This window comes from Schistocerca serialis, chromosome 1 (assembly GCF_023864345.2).
Source record: "Schistocerca serialis cubense isolate TAMUIC-IGC-003099 chromosome 1, iqSchSeri2.2, whole genome shotgun sequence".
Classification (NCBI taxonomy): Eukaryota; Metazoa; Arthropoda; class Insecta; order Orthoptera; family Acrididae; genus Schistocerca; species Schistocerca serialis.
The window spans coordinates 572,998,148-573,025,398 of record NC_064638.1 but is presented as its reverse complement, the minus strand read 5'-3'; the positions used below and the strand labels follow the sequence as shown (position 1 = coordinate 573,025,398).

At 38.0% G+C, this 27,251-nt stretch overlaps 2 protein-coding genes across 2 annotated transcripts in view; one reads left to right on the top strand and one right to left on the bottom strand.

Annotated features, from left to right (window-relative positions):
• Nucleotides 1-3,597: 3,597 nt before the first annotated feature.
• Nucleotides 3,598-12,057, bottom strand: LOC126476324 (calreticulin). The gene is made up of 8 exons (XM_050103532.1): nt 11,851-12,057; nt 11,581-11,685; nt 11,290-11,493; nt 10,263-10,414; nt 9,865-10,173; nt 9,470-9,664; nt 9,227-9,391; nt 3,598-4,366 (listed from the first exon to the last, which is right to left on the bottom strand). The coding sequence occupies exons 1-8, from the start codon at nt 11,933-11,935 to the stop codon at nt 4,340-4,342; spliced, it is 1,242 nt and encodes a 413-aa protein (XP_049959489.1). The 5' UTR covers nt 11,936-12,057; the 3' UTR covers nt 3,598-4,339.
• A 107-nt stretch (nt 12,058-12,164) lies between these two features.
• LOC126476307 (uncharacterized) overlaps nt 12,165-27,251 on the top strand; it is a 30,089-nt gene continuing 15,002 nt past the window's right edge. The window contains exons 1-2 of the mRNA XM_050103531.1: nt 12,165-13,821; nt 25,095-25,273. Coding sequence (XP_049959488.1) covers nt 12,399-13,821; nt 25,095-25,273 — 1,602 coding nt within the window. The 5' untranslated portion in view covers nt 12,165-12,398. The remainder of the gene's footprint in view (nt 13,822-25,094; nt 25,274-27,251) is intronic.

Sequence of the window (27,251 nt, the reverse complement as noted above, 5' to 3'; positions counted from 1 at the left end):
TTAGCTACCTGGAGGCATTTATGGCTAATAAACACGGATCTATGGTTTTCACAGCCCCAACACTACATGCAAAATAATGTCAAATCTTTGTATTCTTGCATAGCACTAGAAGAGTTATCAATGCATACTTGCAACCAAGCTTTCACACTTCAGTTCTGAAATTACGTATTCCTGTCAGCACTGCAGATATTAAAAGAAGCTTTCATTCTTCCTGTACACAAACAACTTCTCCCTGTATCACCGAGCGAGGTGGCGCAGTGGTTAGACACTGGACTCGCATTCGGGAGGACGACGGTTCAATCCCGCGTCCGGCCATCCTGATTTAGGTTTTCCCTGATTTCCCTAAACCACTCCAGGCAAATGCCGGGATGGTTCCTTTCAAAGGGCACGGCCGACTTCCTTCCCCGTCCTTCCCTGATCCGATGACCTCGCTGTCTGGTCTCCTTCCCCGAAACAACCATCTCCCTGTATCAAAGAAAATCGGGAAAGAGGCACGCACCTAGCTCCAAATGCACAAGTGATTTTCAATATCTTACATGTCCACTTTGGTGTTTTGTGTTTTGGTACTTTATTCTATGTACAATGATGACTCCAAACCTGTCAGTAAGTTAATTTATGACCAAGACCTTCCACAATTCACTGCATGCCAAATAGTAAGTGTAGCAACATAAGCAGATAAGCAACAATTTAGCGTGGCTCACTTGTGAACTCTTCCCGTATACAAGAAGGGCAACTCCATGGAGTATATACAGGGTGTTTCAAAGTCTTTGCACAAGTGACTGGGGGTGACATCACAGTCACATGGAGAATAACTTTTGTTGGAGACAATATTTGCTGACAATTTGCAGCAATCATAAGCACTGTTTAGTATTTTCCGACCCTAGGACAATGATTACACTTAACCAGATGGTCTGCTAACTTTCTACACCAGTAAACAAGAGCAATTTTTCAACAAGAAAACCATATGAATGAGTTTGTCGAGATAGAAAACAACATTCAGTAACTTCAATTTTGTTCAGTCTACCACCTTTCATGTGCTACACTGCAAACAAATGTTGCCGGGTGTCTACAACCTGTTGCCTCTCACGAATTTAACCAGTCTTAAATGACACCTACTCACCAGGAAGCATCCTTTGTCTCTAACAAGAGTTGCTCCATGGTGACATGCTCTGTCATACACATATGTTTGTCACAAAGACTTTGAAACAGCCTGCATACATATAAACATATGTAACTTAGTCCCTGAATGCTGTGATCAGTTTCCGTGCTTACTGTAGGGAGTGGCCCTACAAAAGTTTTAAGATACCAGAGTTCACACCTGACAGCTCTTTTTTTCACTCCTACATGCAGTCTGATGCAACATAATTAAGCAAGAAAGTCACCAAGAACAAAACACTGTGTGCACTTTTGTTTTCTTTTGCAGCATTTCTCTTTTGCCAAGATAAGACTGCTTAACATTTACATTCCATTTTCTCAGAAAATAGTTTTTTCCCTCCAGTTATACTGGTGGATACTGTGAAACAGTTATATTGGTATATTTGACTTACAGTGGTGAGGGGAAGACCTTAATCGGTGATTTCTGAGTATATTATTACAGCTTTCTACCATATTATAAATTAGTTGACAGGCTGTAAAACAAGTAAACTGATAAATCTGTTGCATAAGGAGCTTAGAAATTGAGAAGCCTTATGCCTACTTCATGATCTGCATACTCTGGATTCAGTCAGTTTCATGTTCCACAGATCACAACTGTGACCTCTTCCTATGATGTAGAATTAGTCTACTTTACAATAAGAGTGCACTGCCTCTGGATAAAACACAGAAACATTCTGCCCACTTACATGATCTGAGGTTTCTTAACATACACATGGTTATACTTTACTACATTAAATAACTCCCACTCTCCAGGCTTTAAGGTTTTTTTTCTTTTTTACATGTATACAATGGCTTATGCTTAACTATGTCTCACACACACACTCAAACAGTTTCCACGAAGTAGAAGCTGTCTGCCCATCAGCCCATCAGCTGAATAACTTCATTCCTTTCTGTCCCCTACCCTAAGGCTGAGTAATGGATACTGTAAATAATTTGTCCTCTAAGTATTATGACTGCATTTGCATAGTAGTATATTTTCAAGATGATATTTACATTTTCAAACACTGACATTACTTTTAGGCTTGATTAAAATATTTGCATGATCAGCAAGGAGAACTATTTCTGCTTCTTGGCTACATTTTTATGCACCACAAACAGACTCAATATTGATCCCTGTGGTACACCTGCAGTGATTATTCCCTCGTCCAAAGATGCTGTTTCATTATGGACATTCCCTGGTATTCTTAATTCTACTCTCTGCATCATTTTAGAGAAATATGGCAAAAACCATTTACCAACAAATACCCCATACCGCAATATTTAAGCTTCTCTGTAATATGTGTAGCTGACCAAGATACTATGGAATTAACTGTAAATGAAACAAAAAAGGAATGTAACAGTTGCTGGGCAATATCCCAACATTATGAGTGACGCCACAGCCTCAATCACATTCTAATTCAAGAAATACTATTGCAAACTCACATGTGTATGCACACGTATGTTAATACTTACCACTAAAGAAAAGCCAAGAACATTACGTATTCCTCCTGTGCTATGTTTCCATTTGTGTAACATGTTTTTATTTAACTTTGGATCCATTATGGACTTCGAAAAAAATATTAAGCAATAATGATTTACTTCATGTGAGTGTTATACTCTGTCCTTGATGTGCACATTTTGTCTATAATCTATTAACTAAAGAAATGCTAGTTCAAATTGGAACACCAATTGCTCTTAAAATTCTCAATGGTGTAAACATAATATCAATTAGTTTATTACTAATTCAATTAGCAAATGACATACAGAGGAAACTCTTGCACTGAAACAGTTTCTAGGGCACTATTTACACAAGAATGAAACAATGTCCTTATGACTTTCACACACATCGAAAAATGAAATTTTCAATACAGATTTTCTCATACCCTGTAACTTCTCCAAACTAGTTAATTTTCTCATTACTGTGGGGGTATATAATGTGTTTAGAGGATTCAAAACCAAAAATCACATTGACAATTTCAAGGCAATAAATTCTATTACATGGTAAAGAAGCCTAAATTATTAGTTTTGTGGTGAAAATTTCTCAATTAGGTACTCTCAACATAAAAATATGAGAGAAACATATCCTCGGAGGAGATATAAATGTGAGTAGAATTTACACACTTTTGATAATATTAATTAAGGATAGTGTTATGCCCAAGAAAAGTTTCAAGAAAATCCTTTTCGAGAAGGTCTTTTGGTAAATGTCATTACTATCATTTTCTTATTGGAAATGAGTTCTGAATCAACTACAAATCCTTTTTGTTGTTAAGGTGTAGAATGTCACTGACATTTACCAATGAGTGAAGATATTTGGCATTGTGTCTAAGCTCTTCAAATCGCTGCCGAACTGACTACATGCAGAAATTTGCACTGATGTTTGCCATAGATGAGAACTTAATTACATCAAACAGTTACATTCCATAAAATAATACAAGCATTAAGTATAATCAAAATGCTAAAAACTGAAAGTAAATTTTGTTTAATGTGTCTCAAAAGGCAGCCCATAACAAAAACACACATACGGCATTACAGTGTTCATAACCATGACAATGAATGTGCTGCTTAGTGAAAACATATGAGAAGTCACCCACACACACAAAAAAATAGTACAAAAACATATTTAAAACAACAACATCAGACGGCCATAACAAACTCAACCCACTAATGATATGCTATTCACAAATGACATAGTTGTGAAATTATTGCTTATCCATTTCAATAACTACACACTTCACAACTCTTAACACCTTTAAACAAAATGTTCACAACTGCAGTACCAAAAAGAAATAAATAATTCTAATATGCCAACATAATACTTCTGAATTGACCTCAGCATGAACGAAGCTTGATTTTGAGAAATGCTCTTCACATACTGTTAAATTTGTAGGAAACTGAATGATCACATTTATTAAAAATGATACAAAGATGTATTTTCAGATTGTTTACACAATTATTCAATGAATATTAGTATGTCACCTATATCACACTACCTGCTGAATGCATTAGAACACAACTTTCAATCACAACTTTACACAACTGACTCACTATTACTTCCATGGAATTAATGTTTAATAACAGTCAATATTTGTCACTAGCAGTCTTCTTCCTCCACTTCATCAGAAAAAAAGATCACATCTTTTCTAAGTTGCATATCAAGCTGTCAGTAATAGAAAAACTTTTGCTGAAATAGTCTTTGCAACTTCAATTAAAACTCATCATGAGTGTGCGAGTCCTGCAAAAGAAAAAAGAGGAATAATTGTTAGAAATAAGCCACCCAACAAGTTGTCTAAGCACTTGTTATCTCAACAGACAGTTACCAAACATTTCACTTTCTCTCTCCCTCCCATTCTTATCCCTACGATACAGCAGCTGGCCAGAAAGAGAAAGAAAGAGGGAGATGCACACACAATGTAGAGGTCTCAAGACTTCTTGCCTATATGGACTGGGCTGCACCAAAGTTAGTAATCAAACAAAACAACACGCAATACTACTTTATATAATATTTTGGTTTCAATTCCACCTGTACAACAGCAAAAGTGCATTAAAGGTGTTTGCAGCTCTTCCACTGCGTGCTGCTATTAATAACATCTCTGGTGATGAATTATGAGAAGTGAATTGGATAAATCATTAAACAGGTGTGGATAACCAACCGCATTGCTTGTTCATAACTCCTTTTGTTTTGCCAATTACGTTAGCTGGTTTTTTATTTCAGTCACAGCGATGTAAGATGGGCTATTGTATTTCCATCAGAAATTGCGCTAGGAAAATCAATTAAATATTTGTGACAACCAAGATGATAAATGTCATTGCTGCAAGTGACCATAGAAGCTGTGACACACACACACACACACACACACACACACACACACACACACACACACACACAGACAGACAGACAGACAGAGAGAGAGAGAGAGAGAGAGAGAGAGAGAGAGAGGGTGGGGGGGGGGGTGGGGGCAGGCTACAATATACTATCACCAGACTAGCTACAAACAATGACCATGAATTGTCAACAGCAGCATGTAACAGAAGAGCAATGGTGAATAAGTGCACTTTAGCCTGGACAAGATTTAAGCACCTGTTAACTCTTATCTCCCAACAGCTTTCACGGTGGGCAGAAGGGAAGACGGGAGGAGGGGGTCCTCTAACACTTTTTCACACAGCATACTGTGTGAGTGGTTGGATACTTCCAGCAGCACTCAAACTGCTGAGACCCTGAATAGCTTAATTATGTTTTCTATGCGTGCTGAAATTTGTACAGTATATATGCAGGACAGAATTAACTGATTTACACTACAAACACAGCAGCCTGAAAACAACACTAGTAGACAAAAATATGCTCCAACTGCACTACATTCCATCTTCCATGCACACATTAATAACCTAAATATGGGAACAGGTATAACAAAGATACACCAAGTGGTCATACAATTATGGAAGACAGATGCAAGAGACCTGCCCAGTTCACCGACACCGCACATCCTACTCCAGTCCTGTCAGGCTTGTCCTTTCTCAACAGAGGCAGCACCACCTGCAAAAGCAGCCTGTCATACCAGTTCTGCTGCAAGTTCTGTTATGGCATTTTATTTGGGGATAGTCACCAAGCAGCTGACCACCAGAGTAAATGGTGACTCACAAACTGAGGCCAAGAACAGTTTACCACACAGTACCACCACTATACTACTGAGGACAACATACTCCGGTTCAATGGCTGCTTCACAACCAGTGCTACCTAAATCCCTCCCTCCAGAACCAGCTACTCTTAACTACATAGATGGGAGTTATCCTTGCAACGCATACCTTTCGCACCCGTAATCTTCCTGAGTTCACCTACTGTTTCCACACCCTCCATCCAACAGTTTCCCCTTCCCATGTCAATATAAGAAGGGTAAAAAAACTGACACAAAATTACAGAGCAGTACTCTTAACATTGATTTGATGTAGAATTCTTGACTGTGTTCTCAGGTCGATGATAATAAATTTTCTTGGGAGAGAGAATCTTCTGCCCACAAATCCATATACATTTATGAGGGCAGTTCAATAAGTAATGCGACACTTTTTTTTCTCGGCCAATTTTGGTTGAAAAAACCAGAAATTTCTTGTGGAATATTTTCAAACATTCCCGCTTCGTCTCGTATAGTTTCATTGACTTCCGACCGGTGGCAGCACTGTACGGAGCTGTTAAAATGGCGTCTGTAACGGATGTGCATTGCAAACAACGGGCAGTGATCGAGTTTCTTTTGGCGGAAAAGCAGGGCATCTCAGATATTCATAGGCGCTTGCAGAATGTCTACGGTGATCTGGCAGTGGACAAAAGCACGGTGAGTCGTTGGGCAAAGCGTGTGTCATCGCCGCAAGGTCAAGCAAGACTGTCTGATCTCCCACGTGCGGGCCGGCCGTGCACAGCTGTGACTCCTGCAATGGCGGAGTGTGCGAACACACTCGTTCGAGATGATCGACGGATCACCATCAAACAACTCAGTGCTCAACTTGACATCTCTGTTGGTAGTGCTGTCACAATTGTTCACCAGTTGGGATATTCAAAGGTTTGTTCCCGCTGGGTCCCTCGTTGTCTAACCGAACACCATAAAGAGCAAAGGAGAACCATCTGTGCGGAATTGCTTGCTCGTCATGTGGCTGAGGGTGACAATTTCTTGTCAAAGACTGTTATAGGTGATGAAACATGGGTTCATCACTTCGAACCTGAAACAAAACGGCAATCAATGGAGTGGCGCCACACCCACTCCCCTACCAAGAAAAAGTTTAAAGCCATACCCTCAGCCAGTAAAGTCATGGTTACAGTCTTCTGGGACGCTGAAGGGGTTATTCTGTTCGATGTCCTTCCCCATGGTCAAACGATCAACTCTGAAGTGTATTGTGCTACTCTTCAGAAATTGAAGAAACGACTTCAGCGTGTTCGTAGGCACAAAAATCTGAACGAACTTCTCCTTCTTCATGACAACGCAAGACCTCACACAAGTCTTCGCACCCGAGAGGAGCTCACAAAACTTCAGTGGACTGTTCTTCCTCATGCACCCTACAGCCCCGATCTCGCACCGTCGGATTTCCATATGTTTGGCCCAATGAAGGACGCAATCCGTGCGACGCACTACGCGGATGATGAAGTTCTTGATGCAGTACGACGTTGGCTCCGACATCGACCAGTGGAATGGTACCGTGCAGGCATACAGGCCCTCATTTCAAGGTGGCATAAGGCCGTACCACTGAATGGAGATTACGTTGAAAAATAGTGTTGTGTAGCTAAAAGATTGGGGAATAACTTGGTTTATTTCAATGCTGAATAAAACAACCCCTGTTTCAGAAAAAAAATGTGTTGCATTACTTATTGAACTGCCCTCGTACATCACTCATGTGAAAAAAAACAGCTTGCCCGTTTCTCACAGAATCTCATGCAAACTTCGATGAAGGGCAACACGCAGGTTCCATATTCCCAGATTTCCTGAAAGCATTTGACATAGTAACCCACTGCAGACTAAAAGGTATTAATATATGAAATAGGTTTCCTGACATGGGAGTGGCTTTAAGATTAAATTATAGAACCTAATACATTGTCAATATCTCAAGGGTCTCTTCAGGTACGCTCATGGGAAGTATGACATGACCACTAATTCTCTACATACATTAATGATGGCTAAGGTGAGCCTCAATCTGCAGATGTTTGCTGATGACACTGGTGTGCTGGGTAGTGTCACTGACTATAAGAGGATACAAGGTGACGCACTAAGGTTCTAGTCAATGTGATGGCAACTTGCTCTTATTGTAAAAAAAGAAAATGCGAGTTAATGCAGACGAGCAGGAAAAACAACCCTATAATGTCCAAATACAGCATTAATCAGCATTAATAGTATGATGCTTGACATAGTCACTTCTATTACATACCTAAATGTAACATTGCAGAGTGATTAACTGGAACAGCACATCAGGTAACAGGGAAGGCAAATGTTCAATTTCAGTTTATTGGGAGAATTTTAGAAAAGTGTGGTTCACTTGAAAAGGAAATGCATACAGAACACTAGTGCAACACACACTTTACTACTGTGAGTGTTCGGGATCCCAGAACAGGAAGACACTGAAGCACTTCCAGACAGGCTACAAGATTTAGTATCACTAGTTTCAGTCAAAGCGCTATTATGAAGATCCTTTGTGAACTCACATGGGAATTCCTGAAGGGAAGACGTTTATTTTGCAGAAGGCTCTTTAGAAAATTTAGAGAAACGGCACTAAGTTGACAGCAGAACAGAACTATTGCCACCATCCGACTTTTGCAGAAGGGCCATGAAGATAAGGAAAATTACAACCCATACAGAGTATATGGACAGTAATTCTGTTGTCCCTCCATTTGTAAGGTGAACAGGAAAATAAATGGCTGGTAGTGCTACAAGGTACCCTCCATGTACCAAACTGTACGTAGATATGGAAAAAAAAAAAAAAAAAATTTACTGTTGGTTGGAAGTAAATAACATCTAAAGAAGGAAAACTAGTTGAATAATCAAATTCAATTTACAAACTATACGAGGTGAGTCAGGAGGAAAGGTATGTTCTTTGAGGAATTATAGTATTAGTGATTCTGAACAAAAAAACTTCATATGGACATATGTCCTATTCCAATTTGTTTCTGAGATAGAACTCATTCAATATCACTTTTGTACGTTTTTCTTGAGCAACACTAAAACCGCACCCTCCAATGAAAATATGTCCCAGTACAAAAACACATTCAAAACAGTGTATGCACATCAAGCGAGTTTTTCAACATTCTCATGCTCTCTTCACCCAAATCATTAGTTCTTGAGCAAAAAAATGAATAGGACCTTTTTGTAGGAAATTTAATATAGTTTAATTTTGGTACTGCAACACGTTTTTGCTGGAGTGTGCGGTTTTCGAAGTAGTCAAGAAAAACATGCAAAAGTGACATTAAATGTGTTCTATCTCTGAAACCATTCTTTCCTTTTTGTTCAGAATCACTAATACTACCACCCCTCAAAGCATGCACCTTTCCTCCCAACTTGCCCTGTATTAAAAGCCTGTACATTTTACATTTCAATAATATTTTTTCTAACAAATCTAGTATTACCTCTTCACCAGATTCTGGAGGATCACTCGTTTCATCGTCATCTTCATCCTCATTCTCATCTTCATCCTCGTCATCTTCTTCATCCTTTTTGGAAGACTTTTCCTCCTCTTCTCTCTTTTTCCTTTCCTCTTCATCCTGTTGCTCTTTCATTTTCTTTTCACCAGCCTGAACAAGAACAGAATTATGTAAGCACAACAGTATGTACAATGTTACCTCAGAAAATAAATATTTAATTCCACTTACAGATCTGGGCCTCCACAATTCTTCTCCCACTTGTTTAGCGTGGTCTGGATCATCAGTTATCAGAATGTTATCAAAAATAGTTCCCGATTTTACTTGCCACAAGTCAAAACCAATAGCACAAACCTCATTCTTCAAATATAGTTCTGGGTCTGGTGAATATTCAGGGTTGTCAATTTCAGGATGAATCCAAGGCCCCTATATAAAATATGAAAATTAAATTTCCTTACACTCACTCTGTAAAACAATGAACAATGGCTATAACAGAATGAATCTCATGCCCAAGAAATTAAAATCTCATTTATTAGGCATGAATAAAGCTATCACCCCAGCACATCATTGATAGTTTCATACGAAATCATGGCCCTCACATTTGATTTAGGTGCACATTATCTTACCTTGTAATTAGGATTATCAATTTGCTTAGGTTTCCATTCACCCTTGAAGTCTGGGTTGTCAATCATAGGGGGTTCCCATTCACCATCCATTTCATCATCCCAATCTTCTGGCTTACTGGCATCAGGGTCAGGAATATGCTCTGGCTTGTCCCAATCGTCTGGTTTCTTGTCATCAGGGTCATCAATAGTAGGACGATCATCCCAGTCTGCTGGTTTCTTTGCTTCTGGATCCTTTATCTTCTTAGGCGGCAGAAAGTTCCAGTCTGCTTCTAGTTCTCCAGACTCCACTTTCTCATTGTCTATCATCACCTTTGGAAGGCAAATCATTTTAGTGATTACTTCCGAAACACTGATATATGTGTGAGGTTAACTAAAATAATTTCAATGCAAAAACATACCTCATATGTGTTGTCAGGCTTAACCACCAAAGTGTATAAATGTGTGTAAACATCATCCTTGCATCTTATTTCCTTGTTGATTAGCAAGTTCTTTCCTTTGTAATTAAAGATTACATGAACTTTCTTAGTGCCAGGGCCACAAATGTCAGGACCTATAAAAGTTGATTAATTTTATACTGACAATACTGCAAAATGTCTTTTCCACACAACTGTTCCATATTACCTATTTTTCCAATATACTACATATCTGCTGCACAGTAAAATTGGTACAACCAGAACTTAGGAAGAGCATCACACGAAACACACAATGCACCTTACCTGATGGTCTTCAGAGGACTTTTGGATTTCCATAGTGGATAACACTAATAAAACATTTTGCAGGCTCACAGAATGCCCAAATATAAATTTAACTGCTTTCATATATTAAATCCTTGATTCTGATAAATAAAACTACACTTTCAAAAACTAAATCCATCTCATTTTAACAGCAAGCAAATCGTCAGGGATAGTAATGTGACCAGCAGTACAGCAAGAGAACATGAAATCAGTACTAAAACAATCCTATCCCTGAAGATTCCAATTATTTCTGGAAGGAACAAATTTAATGGTTCATTGGAAATAAGTTTCCATTACTTTCGTTTTTGCTTTTCTTCCAATAAATTCTGCTCACAGCATTAAAACTGAAGAGTGAAAAATTAATAACTAGCTCTGCTATTTTCAAATCTGCTTGCACGTGAGCTTCACCAATTATCTGCGCAAACTAATCTGCCATGATGGCAGTCACAAGGAATAAGATTTGTTAACATTGCTAAAGGTGTTTATCTCCAGCAACGATGTTCCCGCCTCTTGATTAATACACTAGAACGTGTCATTTAAACCTAATATCTACTTTTCGTGTTTTAATAATGTCCTTATAAATGAAAACTAATACGGAATGCAGTGACGGTCCAAGAAAATAAAACTTAAAATAAAGCTCTTGCACACGAGTTCTTCCTGAAATGGGTACCATATGCCGGATTGGACTTACCAAACATAAGAAGGTACGGTGAGTCACCGTGCATGTCTTTCTGGTCCAAACCACAGTCAAAAACTTTAAGGTATCCTCCGCCACAGTCTATATTCTGTTCATGCTTCACTGTAAATTGTATAACCAGCGGCTTTTCTTTACTACTAAATGGCTTGAACTTCGTGGATAGTGCATAGAACCTCGCGTCTTGAGATGTCTGGATACCTGCAAAAATAAAGAAAATTGTCACATGCAGAACTTAAAAAATTGAAAATTTTAAATAGATTCTTTGCGTAAAATAAGGGTTTCTACCTTTATCTTCTTCGGGGTCATTGAAGAACTTGCCGGCACTACGGACGAACTTGCCGAACTCCTTTCCCGGATGCTCCGAGTACACCCAATTGCTTTCCCACGAATCTGCACATCAGTCAAAAAAAATTCTGTATTTTTCTATTACACGGCAAATAAAAAATTGTCAGTGGTAAACTATAACTACGAAAAATAACGAGGAAATCATAGAAAATGTAAAGACATGATAGATTTGTCATAACGTGACAAGCGGTAAGTTATCCCGTTACTTACCGTCAGCAAACTTCTCTTCATAGTAAACTTCACTATTAACTTCCGAAAACGCTAAAAACGCGAATGCTAAAACTAGGAACCTCATTGCGGAGGATGCTATAACCTACTCGCCACCCCGATGCAAACTTGACAACGTACACAGAAATATACAACCAACACCCGCAATTTCCTTCGCCTCACATACAACGCAGCACCCAGACAGATGGGCCTATGCCATTGGTTAGCTTGCGTGCACCAATCAGAGGGAACCACGCTGAGGAAACAGCGTCAAGGTTTCCGATTATCACAGATGCTATCATCTGTGTGCTAGCTGGCGAGTCTTGTCCACGTATTGACTGGTTGCCATGGAAACGGCTTCCCACAGGCCGCAAGGTAGCGTGGCTTCACACCTCAGTGTCACATGTTTGTTGAAAATGGAGATTTAGTGAACTGACTGAAGTGATGAAAACTGGTAGCATCCGTGTTAGATCAGCGTGTCCATTGTGAACGCGTTATATTCCCATAGTTTTAAATGCATCCAAATATAAAGTACTACGCCTCCTCCGTTCATGCAGAGGATGAATGGTGTGTGGAAATTAACACAGTTTAACCACAAAGAACAGAAGAGAGATATTGCTGCTAGAAATTACCAGGAAGAGATGACAGATTTTCATTTAAGCCGTTGTTATGAACCCAGTATATCAGCTACGAAGAATAGGAAGATGTCACGCAGCGATTTAGCGTTTCAAAAATTAAAGAAGTACGAAGTAAAATATAAAACTAACCGAAATTTGACATCTGTACTGACAAACAGTGAGTCGGTGGAAGCAAACAGTGAGTCTCATATAGAACAATACAAATCTGTTATACCTGTGTACATCGGCCCAAGAGGCAGACAACAGGATTTGACAACATACTTTGAGGCATCAAAACATTGTCTTCAGAAGGCCGAAGAGACTGGCGATCGAGCATCATTGAAAACCGGTAATGTCACATCATCTCATACACGTCCACGTAACAGAACACTTATTATTGACCTTAAAGTTGATGATGACGTGGTTTATTCAGATGACTCGAAAACTGAGTTGATTACCAATTCTTTTCCAAACGCCTGTCGGGACAGAAATACTATTTCACGGAAGAAGCAATCTGATGCCGAAAAGGTAACTGCTCAGAAAAATGAGACCTTGCCTCCTCCTTTGAAGATATCAGTAAACAACAAACCTAGTGCGTCTGATACATCTGTTTCTATTGACAATTTATGCAGGAATATAGCGCCAAATGATAATCCCACAGATTCAGGTGATCATACACATATTAACTCCACCTCAGCAGTTGATAAAACATCTGTCTGCTCCAAGAACATGAATGAAATTAAAAAAGTTGACTTATACCTAACAGACAAAATGAAAGAAGTGCAGGAACTGTCTCAGTCAGTAGAATATTGTCAAAAGCAAAACAAAAATGAATCATTAGAACAAATAAATTGTGATCTCTTGAGCAACAAAGAGAAACTATCTGTAGAGCCAGAGACTGTAAGAACTGAAATATTTGAAAGTAACTCTGAGATCACAAGTTATGAAGTTCCTGATATTTCCAGTTCTTTTCATATAGATATTAGAGAATCTTTACACCTGGACTCAGTGGTAACTCCAGAGTCTTCCGTTACCGCAGGTGATGGTGTACCACAGAATACAGACGATAAAAATGTCGCTGCTCCGGCATCAAACAGTGTAACAGATGGTCATTTGCACAGTGCAATCTCAGCATTGTGCTCCAAATGTAAAAAAAGTTTTAAAAAACAGTGTAAGACTCAAGCAGATAAGACTTACTGTAATTGCAATAGCAAATCAACACAGACAAATATCAACTTGGACTTTGTACATCACATAAACAATATTCATCTTTCTAACACAACTGCAGAGAAAGATGTGCTGTTATCACCGTATAGTTTATTTGTTTACCATTACTTGCTTCATGGGTATTCAGAAGGTACAAATTCTTCAATCTTTCTTTTAGTAGATTTGTAGAAGGAAGTAATCAGCATGATGTAACTCTTGCAAAAGAAAACATATGGTAATTGCCCATCTATTAGTATAGACTTTTCAGATTGTTAAATAGTTATGGTAACTTTAGGATGGTGTAAATAAACTGGAGAACAGGTGTAACACAAAGATTATCTCATTTAAGAAATTACATTTCTACGCTACAACATTACTGAATGTTCAGCATGTTTCCTGTCAGCTGTTCAGTATATTTTGATACAGCTAGCTGTGTCAACATATAAGATACAGTTAAGACAAATACAACAGCTTTGTGAATTAATAGAAGTACATATTGGTAGTAGGGCAATCCCAGGTGCTAATATACTTATTAAAACATATATAGTTACTGGAATACTTGTTTACACACATATGTACATGCTTAATTACAATTATATATCAGTTACATACATTTACAGTTTTCAATTACTTATAGCTAGTTGATTGATGATACTTGTATACTTATTTACTTGTTTATAAATGCATAATTCTAATTGTGTGATTATTACATGTGATTCTACTGATAAAAACATCTACCTGAAGTACAGTTCTTGAAAATCACTCTCCATGAATTCATCAACTGAGTAAAATTCTTACTGTTTCATTTAAGTTTCTAAAAACTTCTTTGAACTTGTGTCATTGAGTCAATTGAGCTGTTTTTCTTTTCAGTTGGTTGAAGAATGTAAGGCCTGTTTATGGCTACTACAGATGCAAGAATCTAGAGTACAGTAAATGTATCATGTGTCAATTTTTTGTATTGTGCAAATGAACATTATTTCTTAGTCTGTGTTTTCTTTAGCATAAATTAGACAGGTGTAGATGTAAAGGCTGAAGAATGTCGTTATGTGAAGTGCTCTAAACTGACTTCTTCAAATCTCTCTGGGAGACAGACCCAGAATACATGGAACAGCTTTCTTCTGTCATTGAGAGCTGTAAGCTCACTCTGGTGCATTTCCCCACAACAGTATTCTATGTTGTTGGTGTGAGTGGAAGAACGCATATTAAGAGTAAAGTAGGAGATTCTTACTGACATTTTGTCTTAATTTATGGAGCAAAAGTAAAACTCTTGCCAGTGTGCTGCTTAAGTAATTTGTGTGTCCATCCCATGTCAGTCTTGTATCAGTCACAAGTTGAAGTAATTTCACATTCTTATTCTCAGACCTAATTGCTCTGAGACTGCAATAAAGTTCTTCTGTTTTTGTTTTGAGAATGGATGGATAGCTGGTTGGCCAGATGCCAGTGATTAGTCAACTCATTTATTTCTCTGTTATAATTTTGAATATCTTGATAGTTTTCGCCTTTTGTTAGCATTGTGATGTCTTCAGATTACAGCACATGCTCACCTAGTATGTGACTTAAAAAATTATCTGTATATACAATGAAGAGACAGGATCCAAGAGCTGCCCCCAGTGATGTTCCACATTTCATTTTCAACAACTGTGGTGCCTAATTATTTGCATATACTAACTGTAGCCTGTCAGGTAGGTAGTTTCTAACTATATTTCATCTTTTATATATAAAAACATAGATGAGGTGACTTACCGAACGAAAGCGCTGGCAGGTCGATAGACACACAAACAAACACAAACATACACACAAAATTCAAGCTTTCGCAGCAAACTGTTGCCTCATCAGGAAAGAGGGAAGGAGAGGGGAAGACGAAATGAAGTGGGTTTTAAGGGAGAGGGTAAGGAGTCATTCCAATCCCGGGAGCGGAAAGACTTACCTTAGGGGGAAAAAAGGACAGGTATACACTCGCACACACGCACATATCCATCCACACATACAGACACAAGCAGACATATTTAAAATATGTCTGCTTGTTAGCATATTTAAAATATGTCTGCTTGTGTCTGTATGTGTGGATGGATATGTGCGAGTGTATACCTGTCCTTTTTTCCCCCTAAGGTAAGTCTTTCCACTCCCGGGATTGGAATGACTCCTTACCCTCTCCCTTAAAACCCACTTCCTTTCGTCTTCCCCTCTCCTTCCCTCTTTCCTGATGAGGCAACAGTTTGCTGCGAAAGCTTGAATTTTGTGTGTATGTTTGTGTTTGTTTGTGTGTCTATCGACCTGCCAGCGCTTTCGTTCGGTAAGTCACCTCATCTATGTTTTTATATATAATTTTTCCCACGTGGAATGTTTCCCTCTATTACATTTCATCTTTTATCTCTAATGCTGTAGTGAGATAATTTTATTTATACAGTCTTACGTGACACACAGTTGAAGGCTTTGTTCACGTCTATAAGTACTGCACATGTAGCATCTCTCTTTTCAATATCCTCATATATAATACGTAATAGATTTCCGACTGATTTTACTGTTGACAGTTTTGATCTAAAGCTATACTGGTTTGCATTCAGTATTATTTTCAAAATAGTCATATATTTGTTAACATCTACAGCTTTCTATTATTTCTGATGCAATTGGAACAAATGAGTGAGGTCTGTAATTACTGGGGAGGTGTCTTTCTTCTTTCTCAAACACGTGGAGCGTAACGGTGATTGTAGGAGCTTCAATGATGATGGCTTGTACACTTTATAAAATATTTGTTTAGTACATTGCAGTCTGTGGTAACAGTATTGTCATTTTTGAACTGGTTTATTTCACTTTTAATGACATTTCTTGCTGTAGCTATCATTTACTTCGCACTTGACCCTCTTAATCTCAGTTTGGTAGACATGTTTGAGTTTTGCATATATTTTCTTAACTTCACCATTTTTAATAGATCCATCTTTGGCTGTAGGAACCAGTATTCTTATTATATTCAGTCTCTGTCTATAACCCCCCCCCCCCCCCCCACACACACACACACACACACACACAACCCTCGAATGAACCGTGTACCTTGGTGTTGGTAGGGAGATTTGTGTGCCTCAGCGATACAGGTGGCCATACCATAAGTGCAACCACAATGGGGGGGTATCTGTTCAGAGGTCAGACAAATGTATGGTTCCTGAAGAGGGCAGCAGCCTTTTCAGTAGTTGCAGCGGCACTAGTCTGGATGATTGACTGATCTGGCCTTGTAACATCAACCACAACGACCTTGCTGTACAGGTACTATGAAAGGCTGAAGCAAGGGGAAATTACAGCCATAATTTTTCCTAAGGGCATGCATCTCTACTGTGTCGTTATAAGATGATGGCATCTTCTTGGCTAAAATATTCCAGAGGTTAAATAGTCCCCCATTTGGATCTCCGGGTGGGGACTACTCAGGATAATGTTGTTATCAGGAGAAACAAAACTGGCAGTCCATGGATTGGAGTGTGGAATGTCATATCCCTTAATCAGGCAGGTAGGTTAGAAAACTTAAAAAGGTTAAAGTTAGATGTAGTGGGAATTAGTGAAGTTTAGTGGCAAGAGGAAGTAGGACTTCTGGTCAGGTGAATACAGGGCTATAAATACAATCCAAAATAAGGGTAATGCAGAAGTGGCTTTTTTTAAAAAAAAAAAAAAAAAAAAAAAAAAAAAAAAAAAAAAAAAAAAAAACTGGAACATGGGTAAGCTATAATAAACAGTATAGTGAATGCATTATTGAAGCCAGGATGGACACAAAGCCCACATCCACCACAATTGTATGAGTTTATATGCTCACTAGTTCTGCAGATGAGGAGGAGATTGAGGAAATATATGAAGAGACAAAAGAAATTATTCAGGTAGTTAAGGGAGCTGAAAATATAATAGTCATCAAGGACTGAAATTCAATAGTAGGAAAAGGAAGAGAAGGAAAAGTAGTAGGTGACTGGGAGAAAGGAATGAAAGAGGAAGCCGCCTGATGGAATTTTGCACAGGGCATAATTTACTCATAGCTAACAATTTGTTTAAGAATCATGAGAGAAGGTTGTATACATAGAAGAGTCCTGGAGACACTGAAAAGTTTAAGATTTATTATATAACAGTTAGAGATTTAGGAACCAGATTGTAACACATTTCCAGTGGCAGATGTGGACTCTGACCACAATTTATTCGTTATGAACTGCAGATTACAACTGAAGAAACTGCAAAAAAGCAGGAATTTATGGAGATGGTACCTGGATAAACTGAAAGAACCAGAGGCCGTAGAGGGTTTCAGATGGAGCATTAGAGAATGATTGACAAGATCAGGGGAAAGGAATACAGTCGAAGAAGAATGGGTAGCTTTGAGAGATGAAATAGTGAAGGCAGCAGAGGATCGAGTAGGTAAAAAGAAGAGGTCTAGTAGAAATCCTTGGGTAACAGAAGAGATATTGAATTTAATTGATGAAAGGAGAAAATATAAAATTCAGTAAATAAAGCAGGCAAAAAGGAATACAAATGTCTCAAAACTGAGATCGACAGGAAGTGCAAAATGGATAAGCAGGGATGGCTAGAGGACACATGTAAGGATGTTGAAGCATATATCACTAGAGGTAAGATAGATACTTCCTACAGGAAAATTAAAGAGACCTTTGGAGAAAAATAGAACCTGCAGTATGAATATCAAGAAATCAGATGTGAAAGCAGTCCTAAGCAAAGAAGGGAAAGCAGAATGGTGGAAGGAGTATATTGAGGGTCTACACAAAGGAGACGCACTTGAGGGCAATGGTATGGAAATGGAAGAGGACTTACAGGAATATGAAAAGAAAGATATGATACTACGAGAAGAATTTGACAAAGCACTGAAAGGCTTGAGTCAAAAGGAGGCCGGGAGTAGACAACATTCTGTTAGAGCTGCTGGTAGCCTTGGGAGAGTCAACCAACACAAAACTCTTCCATCTGGCGAAGAAGATGAATGAGACAGGCGAATTACCCTCAGACTTCAAGAAAAATATAACAACGCCAATTCCAAAGAAAGCAGATGCTGACACAGGTTTGAAAATTACTGAACTAACCATTTAATAAGCCACAGCTGAAAAATACTAACACAGATCCTTTACAGAAGAATGGAAAAACTGGTAGAAGCTGATCTCAGGAAAGATCAGTTAGGATTCCGTGGAAATGCAGGAACATGCGAGGAAATACTGACCATACGACTTCTCATAGAAGGTAGGTTAAGAAAAGGCGAACCTATGTTTATAGCATTTATCGAATTAGAGAAAGCTTTCGACAGTGTTGACTGGAACACTCTCTTTCATATTAAAAGAGTGGCAGGAGTAAGATACAGGGAGCGAAAGGTTATTTATAATTTGTACAGAAAGCAGATGGTAGTTATAAGAGTAGAGTGGCATGAAAGGGAAGCAGTGGTTGAGAAGGAAGTGAGACAGGGTTGTAGCCTATCTCCAGTGTCATTCGATCTGGATATTGAGCAAGCAGTAAAGGAAACTAAAGAAAATTTTGGAGTAGGAATTAAGCTCCAGGGAGAAGAAATAAAAACTTCGAGGTTTTCTAATGACATAATTATGTAAGAAACAGCAAAGGACTTGGAAGAGTAGTTGAATGGAATGGACAGTGTCTTGAAAGGAGGATATAAGACGAACATCAACAAAAGCAAAACGAGGATAATGGAATGTAGTCGAAGTAAATCAGGTGACGCTGAAGAAGTTAGACTAGGAAATGAGACACTTAAAGTAGAAAATGAGTTTTGCTATTTGGGAAGCAAAATAATGCATGATGATCGAAGTATGGAGGATATAAAATGTAGATGGACAATGGGAAGAAAAGCACTTCTGAAGAATAGAAATCTGTTAACATCGAGTATAGATTTAAGTGTCAGGAAGTCCTTTCTGAAAGTATCGGTATAGAGCATAGCCATGTATGGAAGTGAAACATGGACAATAAACAGTTTAGGGCAAGAAGAGAATAGAAGCTTTTGAAATGTGGTGCTTCAGAAGAATGCTGAAAATTAGATGTGTCGATCACGTAACTAATGAGAAGGTACTGAATAGAATTGGGGGAGAAGAGAAATTTGTGGTACTCTACCTGACTAAAAGAAGGGATCAGTTGGTAGGACACATTTTAGGGCATCAAGGGATCACCAGTTTAGTACTGGAGGGAAGCATGGGGAGTAAAAATCGTAGAGGGAGACCAAGAAATGAAAACAGTAAGCAGATTCAGGGGGATGTAGGTTGCAGTAGTTACTTGAAGATGAAGAGGTTTGCAGATAATAGAGTAGCAGGGAGAGTTGCATCAAACCAGTCTTCGGACTGAAGTCCACAACAACAACTGTCTACACTATGTTTTAGTGTTTTGTGGTCTGCATTTAGTGTTATTAAGATCTTTCTTATAGATGGTGGGACAATTGCTCTTTAATATTCTTTGAACAATGTCTAGAAACAAAGCAGTGCAGTCATCAATAGTTCTCTCAGTGGTCAATTTATAGGACCAGTCCACTGAGTTTAGTTCCTTTATCTTATGTTTGATACTTTTATTTAGTACTCTGTACATTACAAAACTTTTAGTACATTCAGAGAGTTATTATCTTATTTGTAGAAATAGTCTCTCATGATCAGATAGTCCTGATTTAACCACACTGCATTCTGCATAGTCTCTGTTTATGAGTCATTATATTGTCTAAGTATACTTCTAACCTCATGGGTTGTTCATTGATGCAGTAGAGATTAAGTGACTTTATCGTATTTACTAAGTGAAATACATACTTCCTTTTTTCTCTTATGGCTATGTTAATGTCACTGACTGTGGGAAGTTTGTGATGTCTGCATTGTGAAACTAATAGTATTACCATATTGAGTTTATCTATAAATGTTTTTTCATCACTTCATTGTGTATGATAGAGTGATGCAATTACAATTTTTGTGTGTGTAGTACCACTGCTGCTGCTTCTTCAGATATACCTTTTAGACACAGACTATTAACATCTATAACTGAATGCTTTATATGTAGACTGTTTGTACCATAGACTGATACCCAACAATGTGCAATATTTGTTCTGCAATAACTGGTGATCTGTGGGTATCCAGATGGGACATACAGTGCCATAGGTGAACTATTTAACCAATGTTCATTAACACAGGGTATGCAGCAGCTTATTGTTCAATCCAGTATTGTAATTCATTGAGTTTACCCCTGAGTGATTGCACATTGATGTGAAACAGAATTGTTTCATTTTTAGTACATTGAGGTACATTCTCTTCTTTGTATTTTCTAGCTTTTGTTTGGGCCTCTTTACCTGTAACACATTGGGTTTTTTGTGGTGTAGTCCAGCAGTGGTTTATTCTAAAAAATGGGATGTAGAAGCATTGATTGATGGGTTGTGTTGAAAATGATCATTTTGTTTGTGCTTTTTTTGCTAGCAAATTCTCCCCTAGCTCATTTAGATGTAACCCATGTATTGTATGGAATCCATGGCCTACCCTATTTACATCCATAATAGACACATTTTTAAAGTGTTTGCATATTCTCTCATATTTTTTGTTTGTTTGATTAATTTCCTGGTTTATGCAGGACCACTGATGTAGATCATATCTGTGTGGAATGTTAAATAGTAGTACATTGGAGTGTGTTGGGAAACTGAGATATTTCTTTAATTCTGAACAGGCAGTATGCATTCTATTTCGCGTAAATGTCGTTTAAGCCACCAGACAAGACAATAAAATCCATACATGTTTACTAACTTCAGCAATCAACACATCTGGCTTGATGAATCGCATTGCATTCACAGTATTTTTTACATTTGTGTGAATAGACAGGTCATGTCCAGGGTTATCACCAAGAACTATAAGTTTTTTCTGTTGTTTTGCTTTCTGATAATATTGAAATCATGTGTCATTGTCTTGTAAAACTCATGAGACATCATGTTGCTTTTATGTTTCTTCATTAATAATCACTGTGTCACTGTTTTTTTGGAGGTAGTTTGCTGTACCTTGTTTTTGTGGCTTTATATCACTGAGGACATCATAACTGTTTTTCAGTGGAATATAAGACACACGCCTGGTTACGGAATTGACCTCCACAGTGCGACGAGGTGCAAACCATTTACCAGTATCTGAACAAGATCTGCTTGACTCGCTTTTCCACTGCTGAATGTAATTTAAATTATTTTTCACTGAAGAATCCATCTTAGCCCACCAAAAATAAAAATGTGATTGCATTGGCTACATATCATACCAGTTTTTGCTGTTTTCAAATATTTTTTACAGTACCTCATGCATTCACTTTCGTGAGTAAGAGTCACGTCTCTATTTTCTTGGCACTTGGTTTCACTAATACACTTAATTATAATTAATTCACTCATTTGATCATGCTTAAGTAACCTTTGTATTACTAGTGATTTCTTGTCTATTAAAACTGAGATAACTGTGCCAATGTAGTTCTTTCCATTCAGAGTCAGGGCTAATTTCTTGCCTTTACATTTCGTGCAAAACCATATCCTTAATTTTGGATCAGCACTCGCACTTCTATAGTGTAAGTAGACTTGCATTTAAAGCCCATTATCCCTTTACTTACACATTTTTACAGGAGCAAAATTCTGAGTCTGATTTTTCTAGCACACATTCATAATCATACACTGAAGTGCTTGCAAAGTTATGTAATTGTTTTCTTGATAAAAATATGTCTCTCTGTTCTTTATTCATTAATGCTCCTTCATTCAGAGCATTCAAATTAATTTGTTCTAGTCTCATAACCAAGATGCAAAATTTGTGAGTTTCTGTGTAAGTTTGTGTGGTTAATGTAATTGATGTACCTGTCTGTATTCAGATCAACATGGCCAATAAACTGAATGTTGGTTTTGAAACCTACACCACTTCAACGACTTGCATGTCAATAATGATTACTGGTGATGAGCACAACACATGCGCCCAGTCTCGAGCAGAGAAAATTCTCAATCTGGCTGGGAATTGAACCTGGCCCCCATGACTGAAGAGTCAGCAATGCTAATCACAAGATCATGGGCTACTGATAGAAATTTAGAGAGTGTATTCTAAATATGCTATAAATGTAGGCCCTTAACTTAACTTCTAAGATAAGTTGTATGTCAGTACTACCTCACATGTTTCAATATTTCTCTGCAACCCAAACTCCGCTTCCCCAACATCCGCTTCTACCAGTTTTTTCATTCTTCCATAAATAATTTGTGTCAGTATTTTGCAACCATGATTTATTAAACAGAGAGTTTGGTAATATTCACACCTGTCAGCACCTGCTTTCTCTGGAGCTGAATCACTATATTCTTCTTGATGTCTAAGGGCATTTCCCCCATCTCACATATCTTGCACACCAGGTGGAATAGTTTAGTCATGGCTGGTTGGCTCAAGGATATCAACAGTTCTGAGGGAATGTTGTCTGCTACAGAGCCCTTCTTTTAGCTTAGCTTTTCCTTAAAATTATATTTTAAAAAATCATTTATGTAAACAACTGAAAGGATCTGTGAAGCTGTTTTGTTTGGAGATTATCTCTAAGTTAAACAACTGTTTTGAAACTGCAAACTCCTTTCAGAGCAGATCAGAAGCCAAATGAAGTTAATGAGTGTCCAAAGCTACTGGTCACAAACAAAACAATATACCATGAATATGCTGCCTCTAATCCATGAGCTTGGGGACAGACTTGTTATTAGCTGTAACATTTACCTGGAGATATGATGGTGAAATAGAACACATTGTATTGGTGTGGAATTTGTGCCTTGGCATTTGAGTGCTAGTCCAAATAATCAACACTAAGAAATTTATCTTAAATTGTATGATAGGATTTGGATGATAACAGATGGCAGCAACCTATAGCATTAAACAGCTTAAATCACCAGACACAACAAAGTACTCAGAATAACAGTGGATCTGCTCATGGCTTTGTCATTGTACACCTGCATCTACATACCTACTCCACAAGCCATCGTATGGTGCATGGCAGGGGGGGAGGGGGGAGGGGATGGTACCTTCTACTATTGTTATTCATTTCCTTTTCTCTTCCACTTGCAAGTAGAGTGAGGAAAAAATGACTGACTGTGTGCTTCCATATGAGCCCTAATTTCTCTTATCTTTGTTTACCTTATGTGAAATGTGTAATGGTGGCAGTAAAATCATTCTGCGGTCAGCTTCAAAATCGCAGTAACACACCCAAGCACAAGACACTCGCAACTATGGCATTTTTTACTGGGAAGATCAGTATATTCCACCCTCTCTTCCCATTAGAGCTAGCAATATGTGATTTTGCTTTGGTTCTCACACTAGAATTTAGAGAATCATGTTTTGAAATTGTTTCCTTACTCAGATAATAGTAAATAATACTCAATATATTAATGGAAATGTTTTTATAGTATTTGTGATGTATTAAAAATGAAATTACTATATTATTATCCAGGTCATTTGGTTGGAAGGTACACCACAATTAAGTTTGGTGAGTGGTGACATCACTGTGTGTGTGTGTGTGTGTGTGTGTGTGTGTGTGTGTGTGTGTAAAGTAGGAGTCAGGTTTGTCAGTGATAGAAATGACATTAAGAGGGTTCTTCCATGTCAACTGGCCATGTTTACTGTCTTTCATTTTAATAAAACTTGATGTAGAAGTTTGTTGGTCCAAATGAAAAGGCACGAAAATTTATAGCCCAACAGTTCCTATGGAAATATGGAAGTACTCCCTTTCCTAGACACCCCAGCGGAGATACTGAACTGTTAAAAGTTAATAAAATGTGCTTTGTAGCAATAATATTTAATGGTTTATGCACAGTCTTTCATTTATTTTACTGCTTCCAGTATTTTATGTTATAGTTTAGCCAAGCAAAACCAATCTGGACACTAGTGCTCTTCCTTTCCACATGACTACAAATGAAACATTAATAAATATCTGTATGTTTCCAGTCTGCAAGGTAGTAAAGTTTGTTACACTTTTTCATAGGTTGAGTCCACACCTTCGTGAAAAAAAAAATATCTTTGAGTAAAAGCGACCAGAGTTCGTACCTTTTTGAAAAAGTTGTATCTAACATGTTGACAACATTTCTCTCAGGTTATTATTGACAAGAAATTCAGGTTCTTCATTGACTGTATTCAGTTTTGCCTTCTCTTACTGTTTCTCATTTCATTCAAGGTCTCGGACAATGTTCCAGTCTAATTATTGATCTCATTCAACCCTTTCCTTTCTAGCAGTAGATCTGTTATCAAACATTCTTGCACTTATTAATATTTGTTTTGTTTGTTATTAGTCCAAAGCCATTTGGTAAGAACTTTTTTCTGCCATTATTTGGTTACAGTCACTTCATCAGTTAGGTTTCATAGTAAATAACATAATATTATTTGCTATATAGCTTTTTTCATTCTAAACCATTGTAGGTACTGGAAACATGAACAGTTCATTTTTTCATTCATTCATCATGTTCCGTAGGTCCCATCAAGAAGGATCCTGATCCTGCAGTTAGCTTCCTGGATAAAAGTTTAATGGAACAAGTCAATATAACACAATATTTGATTAACAGCCATCACACTGTGTATAATGCATATTGTACAGCTGTAAGAAACTTATCAAAAAATTATCAACCTGTTACACTTGAAAACACAATGCAGGTTAGTGGATCAAAATGTTCTTTACATAAAATAAAATTGATCATATGCTTTTATTTAGTGTTTTGTAGTACTAGAGAAATGTAAAAATGATATTTAAAATCATCTGTCCATTCTACTGGGTAGTTATAACTAAAGTGCAGCTCTTCAGATCCATTGTGGGCTGTAATTAAAACATGGCAGTGAAACTTGGTAGATTTCTAATGTGTTAACGTGGAACTGATTTATACTGGAGAAAAATTAAGTACAATTTTGGCCATCAGATGCAAATCTGGCACTGTGAGCACAAGAAAGACGTGTAGTAATGTTTCCATATGTAATGGGTGGGGAGTGGGATATGGGAAGAAAAGGTCAAACAAGTGGGAAAGGCATTATGTTGTTTTATAATTAATCAGCACTTAAACACAGGTTGTTCAATATGAGAACTGGAGACATTGACAAGATGCTGTATAGCACCAGATTTGCATCTAGTGACCAAACTTGGAACCAATTTTGTTCAAGCATAAATCAGTCTGTCTTAATGCATTGGCATATCTACCAAGTTTTTTGCCATACAATGATTACAGTCTGCACTAGATCTCCTTGAGTATATCCACTTTAATTATAATCAGCTGGTATTATTATATTTGTGCTGGCAAGTGAAATTAGAGTAGTCAGTTAACTGAATGTATAACTCACTGTTCTGTAATTGAAGCAATTTATTTATCTGGAGAAGAATGGTAGCAAGGCATGCATGGTAAAATAGTTTTATTTGGTTATTAAAATACGGGAAAGTGATGGAAGGACTATAAGCTGTGATTGACATGATGGTTTCAAACATGGTGTGATTCATACAAACACAATACAAGACAGAAAAATAAACTTGTAGACTTGTCCCCTTGTTTAGGTTTAAGAGTGGGTTCTGTACTGTGGTTCAAAGATTATCAAAAAGCTACCCTCACATGCGAAGAAAGAACTGCACGTACCTTATTATACATTCATACTGAAAATTAACCATCTGTAAACTCAAGGACTGAAGAATACTGTTAACTGTATGAGAAGTAGAAATATTAATTGTAAACATATCTCCATAAAATGGGGAGGCCTGCCCTATTGAGGTAAGATATTTAACTCCTAACTGGGAAAGAGCACAGAGCTTCTGCATATTGACATATGTTTTACACAAGTCAGATAAGGCCACACTGAATAGTCTATGTAGAGTTATCTCATATTTATGCCATGATGAGGCAAGAGAATTAAAAACATAATCAGAATGTCTCTTATACAGGTGGTGTACTGGTCTTCTTCCAGTGAAATTGTAAAGAAGGTGCCTAATTTTTACCAGTGTAACCAGCTCTCTGCCCCCCAAAGAATTTTCAAGTGCATCTGATGACTGATAATAGTGCAAGATATGCCCTTGGGCTCTGCTGCCGAGGCATCTTCCAGTGTACCCCACACGGGATCTACCTTCACCATAGGGCGCGTGGCTGGTGGTAACGTGTTTTCACTCGAGGCAGAGAGTCAATGCGGAGGCTCACCTTGCCCGTTCACCCTGTGACTGGACACATAGCTGCTCCTTCAGCAGGGTTTGAGCAGGCACACAGAGGGAGGGGTTCGCTAGTTATCAGAAGCTCCAATGCTAGGCACGTTATGCAGCCCCATATGGAAATAGCGTCCAGGGTCAGAAAGGAAACCAATGTGACTCAGTATGTCTACCAGTGGGCCTCAACTGAGATATGGAAGAGGCCTTGCTGCAGCTATCAAGCGTGCGTGGTGCCGTCATTCGCAAGTTGTGGCTCCCGTCACCAGCACCAACATCTGTCACTTGGATCTAAGGCCATCCTCAGTTCATATGAGTGGCTAGCGAAGATGATGAAGACTGCTGACCTCAATCACACAGTGCAGGACGATCTCACAATTTGCAACATCGTTCTCAGAATTGATATAGATCCTTTGGTTTGGAGCCAAGCAAGGGTCATCTCAACCAATGGCTCTGTCAATT